General features: G+C 41.3%; 1 protein-coding gene across 9 annotated transcripts in view; it reads right to left on the bottom strand.

The window, feature by feature from the left end:
* Nucleotides 1–3,438: 3,438 nt before the first annotated feature.
* celf2 (cugbp, Elav-like family member 2) overlaps nucleotides 3,439–20,200 on the bottom strand; it is a 231,081-nt gene continuing 214,319 nt past the window's right edge. For 5 of the 9 annotated variants that reach the window (XM_062996804.1, XM_062996783.1, XM_062996817.1 and 2 more), the window contains 4 exons: nucleotides 13,974–14,147; nucleotides 11,842–11,985; nucleotides 9,228–9,398; nucleotides 3,439–5,229 (listed from right to left, as the gene is read on the bottom strand). In XM_062996804.1, the coding sequence (XP_062852874.1) occupies nucleotides 9,271–9,398; nucleotides 11,842–11,985; nucleotides 13,974–14,147 (446 nt within the window). In that variant the 3' untranslated portion in view covers nucleotides 3,439–5,229; nucleotides 9,228–9,270. The remainder of the gene's footprint in view (nucleotides 5,230–9,227; nucleotides 9,399–11,841; nucleotides 11,986–13,973; nucleotides 14,148–20,200) is intronic. The other 4 variants (XM_062996789.1, XM_062996796.1, XM_062996824.1 and 1 more) reach the window with 1 other exon arrangement.

The raw sequence follows: 20,200 nt of genomic DNA, 5'->3' as shown, positions 1-20,200 counted from the left end.
TGGAACAGGAAAGGACCTTCCCTAAACTGGTGCTGCAAGTCAGGCCTTCCCTCTAGATGCCACAAATGCGCTTTGAGCTTAATTCCAACAGACACACACCAAAAAAAAAGGGAGCGAACTCTGTATCAAGCTGGTGTCCACATATTTTTGGCCATATGAGTCGCAAGTACTAACAGGGCTGCGGTCCTTTCTAAAGCGATCATCAATACGCCCCAAGTTTACCAAAGTCCAAATCCCAACTGGACATTGTACCTCTTGCACCACTTCTGTTCTGGTCAAGGAGAGCCCCAGTCTATCAGGGCAGTAGTAGCTCAGTGGTCAGTGCTGGACTAGTTCAAGCCCTACCACTGGCATGTTGGCACTGTTGGGTCCTTGAGCGAGGCCCTTGACCCATCTCTTGGACTGAATTGGGTCACAATTGTAGGTGACGATGAGGCCACTTTGACTTGATATGGGCGCTTAGCAAACAGTGGTGGCTCAGCGGTCAGAGCTAGAGCCTATAAACCGTAAGGCTGGGGGGCTGACCACAGCGTGGACCCCTTACCAAGGGTCTCTTAGGCATGACCAACTGTGTCTGTTGGACGTCTGGCCAGGTCGGAAGCACTGCCAAGACTGGAGAGTTCACCTGAGCACCAACTTTTTTTCAAAGTGAGTCTTTGGGCAGTAGTAGCTCAGTGGTCAGTACTGGACTAGTTTAAGCCCCACCACTGGCATTTTGGCACTGTTGGGTCCTTGAGCGAGGCCCTTGACCCATTTCTTGGACTGAATTGGGTCACAATTGTAGGTAACTTTGGATAGACGCCATAAATCAAGGGACGACCCTACAGATAGCCTTTGTGAGGCCACTTTGACTTGAGATGGACACTTAGTGAGCAGTAGTAGCTCAGTGGTCAGTACTGGACTAGTTTAAGCCCCACCACTGGCATGTTGGCACTGTTGGGTCCTTGAGCGAGGCCCTTGACCCATTTTTCGGACTGAATTGGGTCACAATTTTAGGTGACTGGATAAGCTGCATAAATCAAGAGACGATGCAACATGATGTGACTTGATATGGATGCTTAGTGAACTGGGGTGGTTCAGCGGTCAGAGCTAGTGCCTATCAACTGGAAGTCAGGGGGACTGACCCTGAGCTCTTACCCCTGCTTTTAAACAAGGGTCGGGGGCCAAAAAATAATAAGAATGAAATAAGCTTATACGTGAGCGCCCCCTTGTGGAGGCTTTACGTTACACCTTGTAAACCAGCATTGCAAAATGTGGGTCGCTGTGGGTCTACGTGTATATGGGACTCTTCTTTTTCGGGATGGACCGCAGCCCCATTCTTAACCCCAGAAGATTGTCCGGACCCTTCCGCTATAACACCGCGTGTTGTATTTGTGCTAACGATGGCGTGTGCTTTTACGTTTGTGCTGGCGATCAGAGCCGTTAGCTCCTAACCTCATCGTTTAAAAAACCCACCCAAACTCTCACCCTTCCCCTCCTGCAGGGCGTCCCACCCTACAGCTCTGTGATTGGCAGTTCTAACTGTGGTGGTAAGACCGTGACATACAACACACACACACACACACACACACACAAAACCTTGGCAGCATTCAGGCAGCAGCCTATTCCACCCCACTAATACTGAGCATCATGTTAAGGCAACGGCAGGATTCGGTTAGAAAATAGTGCTTTAGTGAAGTAAACAGGGTTTTTTTTTTAGAGGGGGGCGGCTGTAAACCATGTCTGTAAACAAGATTTTATACAGATTTTTTTTTTCATTTACGACGTGTAGGTAAACGCTTCGACAAAAGTGCTATGGGGAGCTGGAACGCTGGACGGGACGCGTGTGTTCTGCTTTGGTGTGCTGGGAGCTTCGAGACCTGAAGAAGCAAAGAGAGGCAGCAAGAGGGGCGACTAACAGACGCCTTCTAATGACGGATGATTTTTGGTTTTACAAACACAAAATAAATGAATTGACCAATTTTTTGCCCAATTTTGGTTCCTGATGATCACTGCGCTGGAGTGTTACTGCTTAATGAAAAGGGACAGCTTTCTGGTGTTACAGTGAGTGTTATTTTAGTACACTGTACATCCGTCTTAATCTGAATGATAAAGGTTCAGACAGGACTAAAGGGGGTGCTGATTTCGTAACGTGTAACAGTCGTTAACCCTCTCGCGTCCTGCTGCGTCTCCCTGAATCTGACAGGTGACATGTAGTCAAATTATGTGTGTAGGTGTGAATAAGTGTGTATGTAGGTGTCAATGGGTGTGTATAGGTGTGTGTATGAGCATACATAGGTATAGGTGTATGTAGGTGTATATAGGTGTATGTATGGGTGTGAGTCTGTGTGTGTATTGGTGTGTGTATGAGTGTATGTATGTGTGTATAGGTGTATGCCGGTGTGTATGAATATATACAGGTATGTACGAGTGTATGTAGGTATGTATAGGTGTATGTAGGTGTATATAGGTGTACAGACATGTGCATAAGTGTGAGTCTGTGTGTTTTGGTGCATGTTTGAGTTTTTGTAGGTGTGTATAGGTGTATGTAAATGTATATAGGTGAACAGAAATGTAAATCTGTGTGTGTGTATTGGTGTTTGTATGAGTTTTTGTAGATGTGTAAAGATGTATGCAGGTATGTATAAGTGTCTGCATGTGTACTGGTGTGTGTTTGAGTTTTTGTAGGTGTGTATAGGTGTACGTACGTGTGCATAAGTATATGTGTGTGTATTCAGATAGATGTAGGTGTATGCAGATAGTTGTGTGTGTACAGGTTTATGTAGGTGTGTATGGGTGTATATAGGCGTGTATAGGTGTATGTAGGCGTGCTTGAGTGTATGAAGGTGTAAACGGGTGCATGTAGGTGTGTGTAAGTGTATGTAGGTGTGTGTAAGTGTATGTAGGTGTGTGTAAGTGTAAGTCTGTGTGTGTACTGGTGTGTGCTTGAGTTTATGTAGGTGTGTGTGAGTGTATGAAGGTGTGTATAAGTGTAAGTCCGTGTGTGTACGTGAGTGTATGGATGTACGTAGGGGTGTATGAGTGTACATAGGTGTGTGTATGTGTATGTAGGTGTGTATGACTCGTGTATACGGGTGCATATAAGCGTTTATAGGTGCATGCGAGTGTGTACGGGTGTAAAAGTGTGTGTGCTGCTGAGACTCGGACCCAGGGGCGTCACGTACACACACCGCTGAAGAGAGAGAGAGAGTGCAGCGAGGTCGACCTTTAGCAGGCGCGTGTGTGTGTACATGTGGGCGAGAGAGATAGACAGATAACTAGAGAGAGAGAGAGAGAGAGAGAGAGAGAGAGATCATTATATAACAATAAAACAAATAACACATGGGCACTTTTTACATCTTTACAAAGAAAAAAAAGGCAGAAAAACATGAACATTTCAGGCAACAAGACCACAGAGTAGCAAGTTAACAACGGCGTTTTTTTTTTCTTCGTTTTCTGTTTAAAATCTCTATCATTAAATATGAGGGATCCATACAAAACACTTACGTAATAAAATACCCATGTTATCAAATCATTACACAAGTAACACACTGAAGCTGTAGGCAGGATGTACCGTCAGAAATTTTGGCACTAAAAGTCCATTCATTTTTTTTTTTTCGTTTGTTTCGTTTATAAAGAAAAACAAAAAAATTACACTTCGCCGAACGCGACGACACATCGAATATTGTTTCCCAACAAGTGAAATAAAGAGTCATGACATTGATGCTTCACAAGCTGACATTGTAAAAGATTCATATAGCTAATTTACCCGACAATTAATTCAAATAGGGAAAAAAAAAACAAGAAAACAAACATAAGAAATCAAAGAAATAAGAAGAGAAGAACGGAACGATTCTACTGTAGTAGCGATAGAACTATGATAAACGTTTAGTCTATGTTCAAGTAAACCGATTTTTAGTCTTCTTTTTAAAAACACCAGACGAATAAGACTATTAGACCTGTGATGAAACCACGACTCAATCCACGAGAAGCACCGACGGGAACGCGGGTCACACAAACTGTCGTTGTTATTTTTTTTCTTTTGTTTTTCTCCTCTATACATTTAAACAGTATAAAATATAGGTCATTTCATGTGCATTTATTTATTTATTTATACCATGGATTGTCTAACGGTAGATCAGTTCAGCAAAAAGGTGTGACATGTAGGTAGCATTTCCCCCAAACAGGGCACTTTTTTAAAATCTATTTTTTTTTTTAATTTTTTTTTTTTTTATATTATTATACCTTTACTACTCTAGAAAAAAGTGGTTTTATATAGACTTTAATGAGAAACGGAGCCACTTCAAATGGCCTTATCAAAAAACTTTACACTGCCTGAAAAATGTAAAAACCACAAGCTCGCTCTGAGAGACTCTTGAGATCAGTCAGACAGTTTTTTTATATATATTTTTTTATTATTAAAACTGCGTGGAAGTAGTCTAGTTCGTAAAAGAAACCGGCTCGGGCTTTCCGTACGCCTCGCGCGCCGACAGGAAGTCCGGAAGCCAATCCCTGTATTGTACTTTCAAGTTTACTTTTAATGAGTGAAAGCAAAGAAAGAAAAAAAAAAAGAGAAAAGAAAATAAATCCCCACTAAAAATAATAATAATAATAATAACATCATAAAGCAAATTCTAAGCTAGCAAATGCAAAAAAAAAATAGATGCAAACGTTTTTAATCCCTCCTGCCACAGGTGCTTTATTTCATAATTCATAATTCTATTTAATTAAAAGTATTTTTTGGACAAAACGACGTTCTAATTAGGTGATTAAATAATGAAAACATTAATCCGTATAACTCTAACATCCGCGAGCATATAAGAAGCCTGAAACAGCTTTAGCGCTTTCACATTTTCACATTTATTTCTTTATTTATTTACTTTATTATTTTTTTTCCTTCCTTCCTTCCTTCCTTCCTTCTTCTCCCTCCCCCGACTGCTCTACTCAAACGAGAAGGAACATCGTAACATAAAAACAATAAAAACAACAAATCTGAGCCGTAAATGAGGTCGCATGCAAAAAAACCAACAATAAAGAACTCAAAGAACATAAAAGAAAAACAACAAAACAAAGATCAAAGCTAAGATCAAAAGTCGAGAGATCAGTAGGAGAGCAGGTTATGATCAGGAACTCAGAAAGACACCGGAGACAATGACGAGACGATGACACTTTTTTTTGTGTGTGTTTGTTTTTGAACGCCACGTAGACATGCTAGGCAAACGATGAGCAAAGAGTCATGGAGATGAGTTTCTAGGGAAGAAAAGGGGAGAGGAGAGTTACACACAGCCTCAGCCACACAAACTACAGCATTAAAAACCATCCACGACAGAGAACGACAGAGAACCAACGACCAGAACGAGAAACGTCGACAGAGGCACTATGAGACACCTCGGACCCGCTCCCAGGCCAGACTGGTCACCACCTTCCTTCTTTTTCTGCTTCGGGTTTTTTATTTTGGAAAAACGTTACACACTTTCCACACGTATCGATTCATTCATACATTTATTCACTCATTCATTTATTCAATCATCCATCCATCTATCCGTCCATATATTTATATATATATATATATATACGTATATATATATATATATACAGTATATATATATTCATTCATTATTTATTTAATCATTCATTCATTTATACATCTCTCCATCCATCCATCTATATATCCATGAATTCATTCATATATTCATCCATTCATTTATTCTTTCATCCATCCATCCATCCATCCGTCCATCCATCCATCTATATATCCATGCATTCATTCATTTATTCTTTCATTCATCCATCCTTTGGTTCATCCATCCATCTATCTATATATCCATCCATTCATTTATTCACCCATCCATTCATCCATCTATATATCCATTCATTTATTTATTCAGTCATACATCTGTCTATCCATTCATCCACCCATCCATCCATCTAAATATTAATTCATTCATTCATTCTTTCACCCATCCTATCTATCTATCTATCTATCTATCTATCTATCTATCTATCTATCTATCTATCTATCTATCTATCTATCTATCTATCTATCTATCTATCTATATTCATTCATTCATTCACCCATTTGTCCATCCTTTGGTCCATCCGTCCATCTATCTATCTATATATCCATCCATTCATTCACCCATCCGTTTATCCATCCATCCGTCCGTCCATCCATCCATTAATTTATTTGTCCATCCATCCATCTGTATATCCGTCCATCTGTCCGTTCATCCATCCATCTATATATTTATTAATTTATCCATTCATTCATTTATTCATTCATCAATACATACATCTATACAATCAGTCCGGTCCGGTCCTCACCTTCTTTTCTGCTTCAGTTTTTTTTTTTTTTATAAAGAACGTTTCACACGTATAAACATGGAGATAAATAACGTGAACACACACAAACACGTATACAGTACACACAGCACCCAAACGTATCCATCCGCCCCCTGTTGGTAAAGGAGAGCTGGATGGATTTTGAGTACGAGGGGAATTAATGAACACGTTTTTATTGGAACGCGGTACGCAAACGAAAAACAAAAAACAGACCACCAGACGAAGCTAAACGCCACAGAAGGGGAACAGAGAGAGAAACAGATCGCACATGAGAAGTGCCACTACTCATGATGGGGAGAGAAGGGACCGAGTGGTCGAGAGAGAGCGAGAGAGAGAGAGAGAGAGAGAGAGAGAGGAAGGAAAATAAAAATAAAAGCTTCATAATTATTGGTAAATTTTTTTATGGACGTGGAATGAAGATCGACGTGCTGTAATTACACTTGTAGGTAGAACAGAAGGAGCTCAGCAGTTTGATTCAGTCCTACACACCAGAAGGTTGTTAGTTCGAGTCCTATGAACACCAGTGGGCCCTTAAGTTCGGCCCCTGTGGTGGATCAGGAGCCTGGTTTGGACTTTCGATTAAATGCTTCATTTTGGTCCAAGTTGCGATAGGTCCGGGACCACAGAGAAATTCAGGGGTGTCTATTCATCACAGGCACAGGCAATTCAGGGCAGCCAATCCACCATCTGCATGTATGGACATGGAGAAGCATGTCAAGCTCCTTACAGATGGTGACCAGAGGAAAGGATCAAACCTGGATCCTCAGGACCCACGTTACTGTGCAGCACTTCTACCAGCAATGCCACTGTTCTGCCCTGTTAAGAAGGTGAAGAACCTTTCATCCATTCATCTATCTATTCATCCATCCATCCATCCTTTGGTCCATTCATCCATCTGTCCAGCTGTCCATCTATATAAATTCATCCATTCATCCATCCATCCATCCATATATTCATTTATTCATCCATTCATCTATCTATTCATCCATCCAGCTGTCCATCTATATACCCATCCATTCATTCATCCATCCATCCATCCATCCATATATTCATTCATCCATCCGTCTATCCTTTGGTCCATTCATACACCCATCTATCCATCTGTCCATCTATATATAAATTCATCCATCCATCCATATATTCAATTATTAATTCATTCATTCATCTATCTATCCATCCATCCGTCTGTCCGACCATCTATCCATCCATCAATCTATATAGTCATTCATTCAGTCATCCATCCATCCATCCTTCCGTCCTTCCATCTATCTATCTATATATTAAATAATTCATTCATTCATTCGTCCATCCCTCTATCCGTTCGTCTATCCATCCATCCAGTTATATATTCATTCAATCATTCATTTATCCATCCGCCCATCCATCCATTCATCTTTATATAAATTCATTCATCCATCTATCTATCCGTCAATCCATCCATCCATCCTTCGATCCATTCAACTGTCCGTCTGTCCGCCATCTATCTATCTATCTATCTATCTATCTATCTATCTATCTATCTATCTATCTATCTATCTATCTATCTATCTATCTATTCACTCATCCATCCATCCATTAAATTTCATCAGCTGCTTCAGCTGCCACTCAGGAATGCTGGGCACAAACAGGAACACAAAAGGAAATGTTCCGAAAAAGAGTTCTGGGATTCAACCTACCAACCTTCTGAAGACTATGGAGAAGAACCACTGAGCTGCTTCCGCTCGTACCTCAGACGAAACAGTTCTGGTTCTAATAGTCCTGTAACTGCGCAGCCCCAAAGTCCCCGGGACGTATCGGACGGAGAAGAAGAAAACAGATACAGGAAAGAGACAGCGGGGGTGAGACGGGGGGGGGCGAGTCTGTCCTCGTCCCGCGTCAGATCGGGAGTCCTCGCCGGAGCCGATAACTTAAGCGGAATAAATAAAGTCTTCGGTGTGCGTAGAGGCAGTAAAAACTTCCGTATAAAAATAGAGCTGCTTTTTTTACAAGTAAACTTTACAGGCCTGTGGCTTCTGTACTCTGATATAGAACTATATACTGATATAGTCATCTTTTTTTATTCTTTCGATAAACGTCAAGTATTCGCAGTTGTACCCGCCCGCTCTGTCGGAAAACATAAATAGCTTCATCATAATTAAATTCTCTCTTTTATTTTTAGTAAATTCGTGTCACTTCTTTTAAAATTCTGTGAATAAAATGCTCTGTTTAATAGAAAGTAAAAGTAAAACCCCTGTCTGACGGAAATAAACAGAACCCAGCGTAAACGCAGCGACGGTTTAATGGCAGGCGTGAGTGGAGAGTCTCTTTCGGCAGTCGACACCGTTCACTTACAGCGAGGCCACGTCGGGTTTTTTTTTGTGTTAGTTTTACCCTTTTCTCTCTGGTGCCGGTGGGCCGAGAGGGGTCGAAAGGAGCAGCGGGGCCCGGGGCCAACACCAGAGGTGAAAGGGCAGTAAGTCGTACGTGCATATCGGAGCTTCGAGTTTCGGGGGACTGGCGCCGTCCCTACGCGAGAACTTCGGCTGTCGTCGTCGTTGTCAGTAGAAAACAAACCAAGCGTCGTATAAATATTCAAAACAACAAATTAAATAGTTGAATGCACAACACGTTTAAAATAATAATAATAATAATACAAAACAAAGAAAAGAAATAAATAAAAATAGCAATCGTAGCTGTTCATTCATCGCAGGTTATACAAAAGAACGGCAAAAATGGAAGCGTTCATGTGAATAGAAACCAAAAGATCGTAATCAGAATAATACTGCCATCGAAAAGCTTTTTTTTTTTTTTTTTTTGTTCGGGGAAAGTGACGCCCTCTAGCGGCGTGAAAAGGGTGAAACTCTCCCGCCGTGTCCCCCCCTTCCCCCCTCCCCGGGGCGGATGCCGTGGCAGCGGTGGGGACTTACCCTAGCATTGTAGGGACAGAAAGGAGCGACCCTAACAAAAAGCTCAGTAGGGCTTGCTGTCGTTCTTGGAGCGTTTCAGCTGAACCTTCAGGCGCTTCATGCCGATCTGAAAGCCGTTCATGGCCTGGATCGCCGCCTGCGCCGACACCGGATTGTCGTAACTGACGAAACCTGCAGGGAGAGAAACGTCGGCGTTACGGGAAAGTATAAACGAGCTCCGGACGCGTCTGTAAACCTGCTAACCTGCAAAATGTGCTGTGTATGTCTGTGGGAATTTGTGACCATTGAGTCAAAACATGACAGCATTTGTATGGCTGGATACTGCCAGTATATACTGTATACTACATACTACACCCAGTATATACTGTATACTACATACTACACCCAGTATATACTGTATACTACATACTACACCCAGTATATGCTGTATACTACATACTACACCCAGTATATACTGTACACTACATACTACACCCAGTATATACTGTAAACTACATACTACACCCAGTATATACTGTATACTACATACTACACCCAGTATATACTGTAAACTACATACTACACCCAGTATATACTGTATACTACATACTACACCCAGTATATGCTGTATACTACATACTACACCCAGTATATACTGTAAACTACATACTACACCCAGTATATACTGTATACTACATACTACACCCAGTATATGCTGTATACTACATACTACACCCAGTATATACTGTATACTACATACTACACCCAGTATATACTGTATACTACATACTACACCCAGTATATACTGTATACTACATACTACACCCAGTATATGCTGTATACTACATACTACACCCAGTATATACTGTATACTACATACTACACCCAGTATATACTGTAAACTACATACTACACCCAGTATATACTGTATACTACATACTACACCCAGTATATACTGTAAACTACATACTACACCCAGTATATACTGTATACTACATACTACACCCAGTATATACTGTATACTACATACTACACCCAGTATATACTGTATACTACATACTACACCCAGTATATACTGTATACTACATACTACACCCAGTATATACTGTATACTACATACTACACCCAGTATATACTGTAAACTACATACTACACCCAGTATATACTGTATACTACATACTACACCCAGTATATACTGTATACTACATACTACACCCAGTATATACTGTATACTACATACTACACCCAGTATATACTGTATACTACATACTACACCCAGTATACACTGTACACTGCATACTACACCTAGTATATACTGTATACTACATACTACACCCAGTATACACTGTACACTGCATACTACACCCAGTATATACTGTATACTACATACTACACCCAGTATATACTGTATACTACATACTACACCCAGTACATACTGTATACTACATACTACACCCAGTATATACTGTATACTACATACTACACCCAGTATATACTGTATACTACATACTACACCTAGTATATACTGTATACTACATACTACACCCAGTACATACTGTATGCTACATACTACACCCAGTATATACTGTATACGGCATACTACACCCAGTATATACTGTATACTACATACTACACCCAGTATACACTGTACACTGCATACTACACCTAGTACATACTGTATACTACATAATACACCCAGTATATACTGTAAACTACATACTACACCCAGTATATACTGTATACTACATACTACACCCAGTATATACTGCATACTACATACTACACCCAGTACATACTGTATACTACATACTACACCCAGTATATACTGTATACGGCATACTACACCCAGTATATACTGTATACTACATACTACACCCAGTATATACTGTATACTACATACTACACCCAGTATACACTGTACACTGCATACTACACCTAGTACATACTGTATACTACATACTACACCCAGTACATACTGTATACTACACCCAGTATATACTGTATACTACATACTACACCCAGTATATACTGTATACTACATACTACACCTAGTATATACTGTATACTACATACTACACCCAGTACATACTGTATACTACATACTACACCCAGTATATACTGTATACGACATACTACACCCAGTATATACTGTATACTACATACTACACCCAGTATACACTGTACACTGCATACTACACCTAGTACATACTGTATACTACATACTACACCCAGTATATACTGTATACTACATACTACACCTAGTACATACTGTATACTACATACTACACCCAGTATATACTGTACAATGCATACTACACCTAGTATATACTGTATACTACATACTACACCCAGTATATACTGTACAATGCATACTACATCTAGTATATACTGTATACTACATACTACACCTAGTATATAGTGTATACTACATATTTCACTAAGTATATACTGCACACTACACTCAGTATATACTGCATACTACACTCAATAGTTGGGCCCCTGAGGGGCCCAGCAGTAGCAGTGATGGGGCTTGAACCAGCAACTCTCTGATTACCAGTCCAGTACCATAACCGTTGAGCTACCAGTACCAGTGTAAAACTGTGTTGATGTAGGAGGTCGTGAGGTGCCAGCGTACCGAAGCACTTGCTCAGATTGGTCTGTTTGTCAATGAAGACTTTGGCCGACACGACGTTTCCGAAAGGCATGAACATCTGCAGAATGTCCTGGTCCCCGAACTCCTGCGGGAGGTGATAGATGAAGAGGTTCGCCCCTTCTGGTCCTGCTCACACAACACACACACACACACACACACACATATAAAAAGACTATAGGTCATTTTGTATGTCGTGACTGTGTGTGTTTCGGTTTGTTTTTAGAGGCTCAAAAGTCACGCCGATGTTTAAGAGTAAGAGTTCCAGTATTCAAGTCTGAACAGGCACTCGACCAGACAAGCAAAGTCTGAAGAACTCGGAACGAACTGGAACTCTGACTGTGAGCCAGGTCTTCTTGTCCAGATCAGTGCCCGACCTTACAATGCTCTTTTGATGGTACAAAGCCCTGACCTCAGCCCCACTGAACAACTCTGGAATGAACCGGAACATCGACTGAGGCTTTTTTGACCAACGTCAATGACAAACGCTGTCATCGTTTGACTGAATGGGCACAAATTCCCATACACAGACATCAAAGTCTTGTGAGAAGTTTTAATAGCATTTGGTTTTGAAATGGGACATACGAGTATATACTGCATAATACATTTAGTATATACTGCATACTGCATAATACATTTAGTATATACTGCATACTGTATACTACATCTAGTATATACTACATAATACATTTAGTATATACTGCATACTGCATACTACACTTAGTATATACTGTATACTGCATACTACATTTAGTATATACTGTCTACCGCATACTATATCTAGTATATACTGCATACTACACTTAGTATATACTGTTTACCGCATACTACATCTAGTATATACTGCATACTGCATACTACATCTAGTATATACTGAATACTACACTTAGTATATAGTGTTTACCGCATACTACATTTAGTATACACTGCATACTGCATACTACATTTAGTATATACTACATACTGTATACTACATCTAGTATATACTGCATAATACATTTAGTATATACTGCATACTGCATACTACACTCAGTATATACTGTATACTGCATACTACATCTAGTATATACTGCATACTGAATACTACACTCAGTATATACTGCATACTGCATACTACATCTAGTATATACTGCATACTACAGTAGTATATACTGTATGCTGCATACTAAATTTAGTATATACTGCATACTACATTTAGTATATACTGTATACTGCATACTACATTTAGTATATACTGCATACTGAATACTACACTCAGTATATATTGCATACTGCATACTACATTCAGTATATACTGTCTACTGCATACTGCACTCAGTATATACTGCATACTACATTTACTATATACTGTCTACTGCATACAACACTTAGTATATACTGTATAATGCATACTGCACTTAGTATATACTGTCTACCGCATACTACATTTAGTATATACTGCATACTACATTTAGTATATACTGCATACTACACATATAATATACTGCATACTACATTTAGTACATACTGTTTACTGCATACTACACTTAAAATATACTGCAAACTACATACTACATTTAGTATATACTGCATACTACATTTAGTATATACTGCATACTACATTTAGAATATACTGCATACTACATTTAGTACATACTGTTTACTGCATACTGCACTTAGAATATACTGCAAACTACATACTACATTTAGTACATACTGTTTACTGCATACTACACCCAGTATATACTGCATACTACATTTAGTATACACTGCATCCTGCATACTAAACTTAGTATACACTGTATACTACACTCAGTTTATACTGCAAACTACATTTAGTATTTACTGTCTACTGCATACTACATTTTGTATACATTGTCTACTGCATACTACATTTAGAATATATTGCATACTGCGTACTACATTTAGTATATACTGTACACTACACTTAGTGTATACTGTATACTGCATACTACACCCAGTATATGCTGCATACTACACTCAGCATATACTAAACATCTGACAAGCTCGTGCTCAGATGTCCAGACACTTTAGACCACGTAGTGTTTGTAGTGTAGTGTGTAGCTGTGTGTATCTGTGTGTGTGTGTGTGTGTGTGTGTGTGTACCAAAGCCTCACCCTCTTTCTGGCTCCCGGCGGCGCTCTGCTGCTGCAGTAAGCTCTGGCTGTAGAGTGTGGGCAGGGCGGCGGCGGCGTACTGCTGTATTCCTGAGTAAGCCTGAGTGAGGGCGTCCATGGGGCCGGCCGAGCCGCCACCGTTCAAGGCAGCCACACCTGAGAGCATGTGAGCAACTTTACATAAAACCCAACAATAAAGAAGAAAGAAGTGCACTTACTCATTAGCGCTTGGGACTGAGGGGGAGTGTTTATTTATTTTTTAAAACCACATCACAACACACGACGTACAAAAAAACACAACGACAGACAATCACGAGTCCACAGAAACGTACACGAATCCAAACGGAGACCGAAAAATCACGTACACACACAACAGCGCTTCTCAGAACGACATCAAGTCATCAAAATGTTCTCCTGCACCTCTGGACTGAAGCTACAAGGCTGATAAAAGCACCTAAAATATACTGCAGTGCCAAAAGTATGTGGACGCCACTCCTAATTATTACGTTCAGGCATTAAGCAGACGCTCTTATCCAAAGCGACTTAGAACTGTGCCCATATACAATCCAAGCAATTAAGGGTCCAACAGTGGTAACCCAGCAGATGTGGGGTTTAAACCAACAACCTTACGATTACTAGTCCTGCTCATCGTTGCTGATCAAATCAAGGCTCAGAGGTAAAAATATCAGTCCACTGATCAGATGGTCGCTGGTTGAATCATCACCATTGATAAGTTGCCACTGTTGGGCCCCTGAGTGAGGCTCTTAATCGCTTGGCTTCTATTTTATTTCATCACAAGTGTAAGTCGCATTCGGAACCGGAACTCCGACTGTGAGCCAGGTCTTACCGTCCAGATTGGCACCCGACTTCACAAATGCTCTTTTGTTAGAATAAGGACACACTTTCTGCAGCTCTGGGATGAATCGGAACTCAGACTGTGAGCCAGGCCTCGTCGCCAAGACAAATGCTCTTTTGTTAGAATAAGGACACACTTTCTGCAGCTCTGGGATGAATCGGAAGGCTGACTGTGAGCCTGGTTTTCCCATCCAGATCGGCGCCCGACCTCACAAATGCTCATTTGTTGGAATAAGGACACAAAGAAAGCTGATCTGAACAGCTCTGGGATGAATCGGAAGGCTGACTGTGAGCCAGGTCTTGTAGTCCAGATGGGCGCCCGACCTCACAAATGCTCTTTTGTTGGAATATGGACACAAAGTGAGATCTGAACAGCTCTGGGATGAATCGGAAGGCTGACTGTGATCCGGGCCTCATCGCCAAGACAAATGCTCTTTTGTTGGAATAAGGACACACTTTCTGCAGCTCTGGGATGAATCGGAAGGCTGACTGTAAGCCAGGTTGCAGAGATCAGCTCCCGATGTTACAAATGCTTTTTTCATGGAATAGGCACAAATTCCCACAGACACAATACAAAATCTTGTGGAAAAGCTTTATTAGAGGAGTAGAGGCTGAAATAGGAGCCGAAACTGAATGCTGTTTACTTCTCCCACCACGGAACGGCTTCAGAATGAACTGGAACATCGACGTTAGTGCCCAGTGGTACAAATGACTGATCTTTTGACTGAATGGGCACAAATTCCCACAGACACACTCCAAAACCTTGTGGAAAAGCTATTATAGAAGAGTAGAGGCTGAAACAGGCACCGAAACTGGAAGCTGTTTACTTCTCCCACCACGGAACGGCTTCAGAATGAACTGGAACATCAGCGTCAGTGCCCAGCGGTACAAATCCTAACATTGGTTGACTAAAGGGGCACAGATTTCCACAGACACACTCCAAAATCTTGTGGAAAAGCTTTATTAGAAGAGAAGAGGCTGAAATAGGAGCCGAAACTCAAAGCTGTTTACTTCTCCCACCAAGGAACGGCTATGGAATGAACTGGAACTTCAATGTCAGTGCCCAGCGGTACAAATGACTGATCTTTTGACTGAATGGGCACAAATTCCCACGGACACACTCCAAACTCCTGTGGAAAAGCTTTTATAGAAGAGTAGAGGCTGAAATAGGCACCGGAACCTACATCTTGACCTACATCAGTGCCCAGCTGCACAAATGACTGATCTTTTAACTGAAAGGACACAAATTCCCTCAGATACACTCCAAAATCTGCTTGGCCGGTCAGGCGTCCGAATACTTTTGGCCGTACAGTGAACATCAGCCCTGTCGCTTCAGTCCAAATCATCGTTTTATAGAGGAGTAGAGGCTGAAACAGGAACCGAAACTGAAAGCTGTTTACTTCTCCCACCACGGAACGGCTTAAGAATGAACTGGAACATCAACGTCAGTGCCCAGCGGCACAAACGCTGTCATTGTTTGACTGAATGGGCACAAATTCCCACAGACACACTCCAAAATCTTGTGGAAAAGCTTATTTAGAAGAGAAGAGGTCGAAATAGACACGGAAACCTACATCTTGACCTACATCAGTGCCCAGCTGCACAAATGACTGATCTTTTAACTGAAAGGACACAAATTCCCTCAGATACACTCCAAAATCTGCTTGGCCGGTCAGGCGTCCGAATACTTTTGGCCGTACAGTGAACATCAGCCTTGTCGCTTCAGTCCAAATCATCGTTTCACGATTTCCACAACATTCACACACGTCGACATCCAACAGTAAACACACACACACACAGAGGTCACGGACGCACACGGAACAGACGTAGAAGATATACATGTACTGCATGTAGCGGCGTGAGCGAGTGACAGTCGTAGCCGACGCATGCAAGCCACGTCACAACAGCAGCACGTAAAAAAATAAAGTATCTGGACACCCCTGTTTCTGCAACACCTACTTCCCAACACTGCTGATCAGCGACCTGACCTCTGAAATGACTGGCTGGGTGCAAATCCCCACAGATACACTCTCGAAAACATGTAAAAACCCTTTTTTAAAGAGAGTAAAGGCTGCTTTTGATCTATATCAATGCCCATGTTTAAACAAGCTCATCGTATGGTGTCTACATACTTTTGGGAATATTTTCTGGACTAAAGACTGGACACTGTTCAAAAATATCTGGACCCCTGAGCAACCAAACCAAACGCTGACCCTGGCACAAAGAAGTTCATAAGCGGAGAAGTCGACAATGCCAAGCGGTTCATGGTGGTGCAGACGCTTTAGGGAGCGTCCAATCAGACGTGTGTGTGTGTGTGTGTGTGTGTGTGTGTGTGTGTGTGTGTTGACTGATTCATGCATATTTACTGACTGGCCTTTTGGCTTGACGTCCAGCAAACAATAAATGATGAGCGGGGTTCTTGGACCGCAGCTCGCCCATTTATCCTGCAATAATTACAATACTGACCTTTACTATTCAATTAAACTATACGGCCCCTAAATCGAGTGTGTGCGCACGCACGCGCGCGTGTGTGTGTGTGTGTGTGTGTGTGTGTGTGCGGGCGTGAAGAAAGTCATTTCAATTAATATAAAATGGATGATGTGCTGGTCGGGAGGGACTGATTTATAAAAGCAGAAACCTGGTCGAAAGGTCATTTGGGAAAAACCCATTTGGAGGCACCCAGGTCAGGTCACACACACACACACACACACACACACACACACACACACAGAGAGAGAGAGAGCTTCAGAGGGCGTATAGTTTAACTCCGAAAGTACCACACGAGAACCTTCGCCATAGTCGATTCAACTGAGAGCACCAATCATCCAGTCAGAAAAACTCTCTCTCTCTCACACACACACACACACACACACACTCACACACACTCACACACACTCACACAGGGTTTACAAATTCAGGAAGTAACACAACACCCTCAGCACTTAACCTCGGTCTTAAGTCTAGACATCATCACCCTCCCCAGAACCCGGCCTGTCCACAAAACTGCTTCTGCCATGAGTCTTAGTCCTGTTCTTAATTTGTATGTGTTGGTTTTGGTTTTGTTTCTGGTTGGTATGAGTCTTAGTCCTGATTGGTTTTTGGAAGGTATGAGTCTTGGTCTTGTCTTGTTTTTGGAAGGTATGAGTCTTGATCTTGTCTTGTTTTTGGTTGGTATCTGACATTGTTTCATCTTGTTCAAAGTTGGTATGGGTCTTGGTCTTTCAATAGTCTCAGTTGGTACAAGTCTTTGTCCTGGTTAGTTCCGGGCTGGTACAAGTCTTAGTTCCGGGCTGGTATGGGTTTTACTCTTGTTTTTAGTTGGTATGAGTCTAGGTTCTATTGTGGGTAGCATGGGTCTTGGTCTTATCATGGCTTCATCTTGTTCAAAGTTGGTATGGGTCTTGGTCTTGATTTGTTTTTGGTTGGTATGGTTTTTGGTTTCATCTCATTCTCAGTCGGTATGGCTCTGTCTTGTTCTCAGTCAATATGGGTTTTGTCATCTGATAGTTTTTTATGGATCTTGGTCTTGTATTTGGTTGGTATCAGTCATTGATTCATCTTTGGTATGAGTCTTGACCTTGTCTTGTTTATAGTTGGTATGGATCTTGGTCATGTCTTGTTCCCAGACTGTATGGTTCTTGGTGTTATCTCATTCTCAATTGGTATGATTGGTATAGATCCTGGGTTTGTCTTGTTTTTGGTTGGTATCAGTCATGGTTTCATCTTGTTCATAGTTGGTCTGGGTCTTGGTCTTGTCTTGTTCCCAGATTGTATGGTTCATGGTTTCATCTAGTTCTCAGTTGGTATTGGTCTTGGTTTTTTTCTGGTTCTTGGTATGGGTCTATGTCTTGTCTTGGGTTGGTATGGGTCTTGTTCTCAGTTGGTACTGGTTTTGGCTGTGTCTTGTTTTCAGTTGGTATTGGTCTTGGTCCTAATTTTTAGGTTGGTTTTGGTCTTGACTTGGTCTCAGTTGGTATGGATCTTGGACTTTACCTTTCTCAGTCTTAACCACAACACAGCAGTCAAGCCCAACAGCCTTTGTGCAACTCACACAAACACAAAACACACACACACACACACAAACACACACACGAAGCTAACAACCTCACAACAGCGCTACATTAATATGCGATGGATCTGCGAAGTGCCGGGTGTGTGAATGTGTGTGAGAAGAGGGTGAGGAGGAGTTTGCTACACTCACATCCAACACTAGAAAAAAACCTGCGAGAAACCTCATCAGTACGTCAGAATATACATGTGAATCCCATAAACACAGACACACACACACACACACACACACACACACACACATAAACACACAGATACATAAACAGCAAACTCCTGACAGACCCAGAGAGAAACCCATCCTGAATCTGAACGTCAGTCTGCTTCCACTTGCAAAGAAAAGAAAATCTAACTGTGTAGTGCATCTTTAATCTCTGACCTCCACACATCTCTGATACTCAGGTAATGAGTGACCTTAGTACAAATCTCAGATCATCAGGGTCTGGAGAGCTTGTGGTACCCTGATCCAAAGTGTGGTGGAGGAACAAAGTCCAAGGGGGGTCTTGATCTTCTCTTGTTCCTGTTTGGTATGGTTCCTGGTATTCTCTTGATTCTACAGTATTTGGTTTTGGTCTTGATCTTCTCTTGTTCCCAGTTGGTTTTGGTCTTGATCTTCTCTTGTTTTGACTTGGTTTTGGTCTTGGTGTTCTCTTGTTTTGACTTGGTATGGGTTTTGGTCTTTTCTAGTTCCTGTTTGGTTTGGGCCTGGATCTTCTCTTGTTCCTGTTCAGTATTGGTCTTGGTTGGTTTGGGTCTTGTTATTCTCTTGATCCTTTTTGGTACTGGTCTTGGTTTTATCTGGTCATGGGTCTTGTTTTCTTGTTTTCAGTTAATATGAACCTTAATATTCTTGTTCTCAGTTGGTGTAGATCTTGGTTTGTTTTTGATTGGTCTTGGTATTCTCTTGTACCTGTTTATTTGGATCTTGGTCTTGTTCCCACATAATATGGGTCTTGTTTTCTTTTTCCAGTTAATATAAATCGTGGTGTTTTTGTTGTCAGGTACCAGTATTGGTTTGTTTTTGATTGGTATGGGTTTGGTCTTCTCTTGTTCCTGTTTGGTTTGGGTCTCAATCTTGTCTTGTTCTCAGTTGGTGTAGGTTTGATCTGCTCTTGTTCCTTTTATGTATGGGTTTGGTCTTTTCTCGTTCCTGTTTGTTTAAATGTTGGTCTTGTTTCCAGTCAATATGGGTCTTTGTATTCTTCCTGTTTTGCTTGTGTCTTAGTCTTTTATTGTTCTCAGTTGGTTTGGGTCTTGGTATTCTCTTGTTCCTATTTGGTATTAGTCTTGGTTTTATCTGGCTCCCA

The sequence above is a fragment of the Trichomycterus rosablanca genome, chromosome 1 (genome assembly GCF_030014385.1).
Source record: "Trichomycterus rosablanca isolate fTriRos1 chromosome 1, fTriRos1.hap1, whole genome shotgun sequence".
Lineage (NCBI taxonomy): Eukaryota > Metazoa > Chordata > Actinopteri > Siluriformes > Trichomycteridae > Trichomycterus > Trichomycterus rosablanca.
The sequence above is the reverse complement of the archived record's forward strand: the minus strand, read 5'-3'. Positions and strand labels throughout refer to the sequence as shown.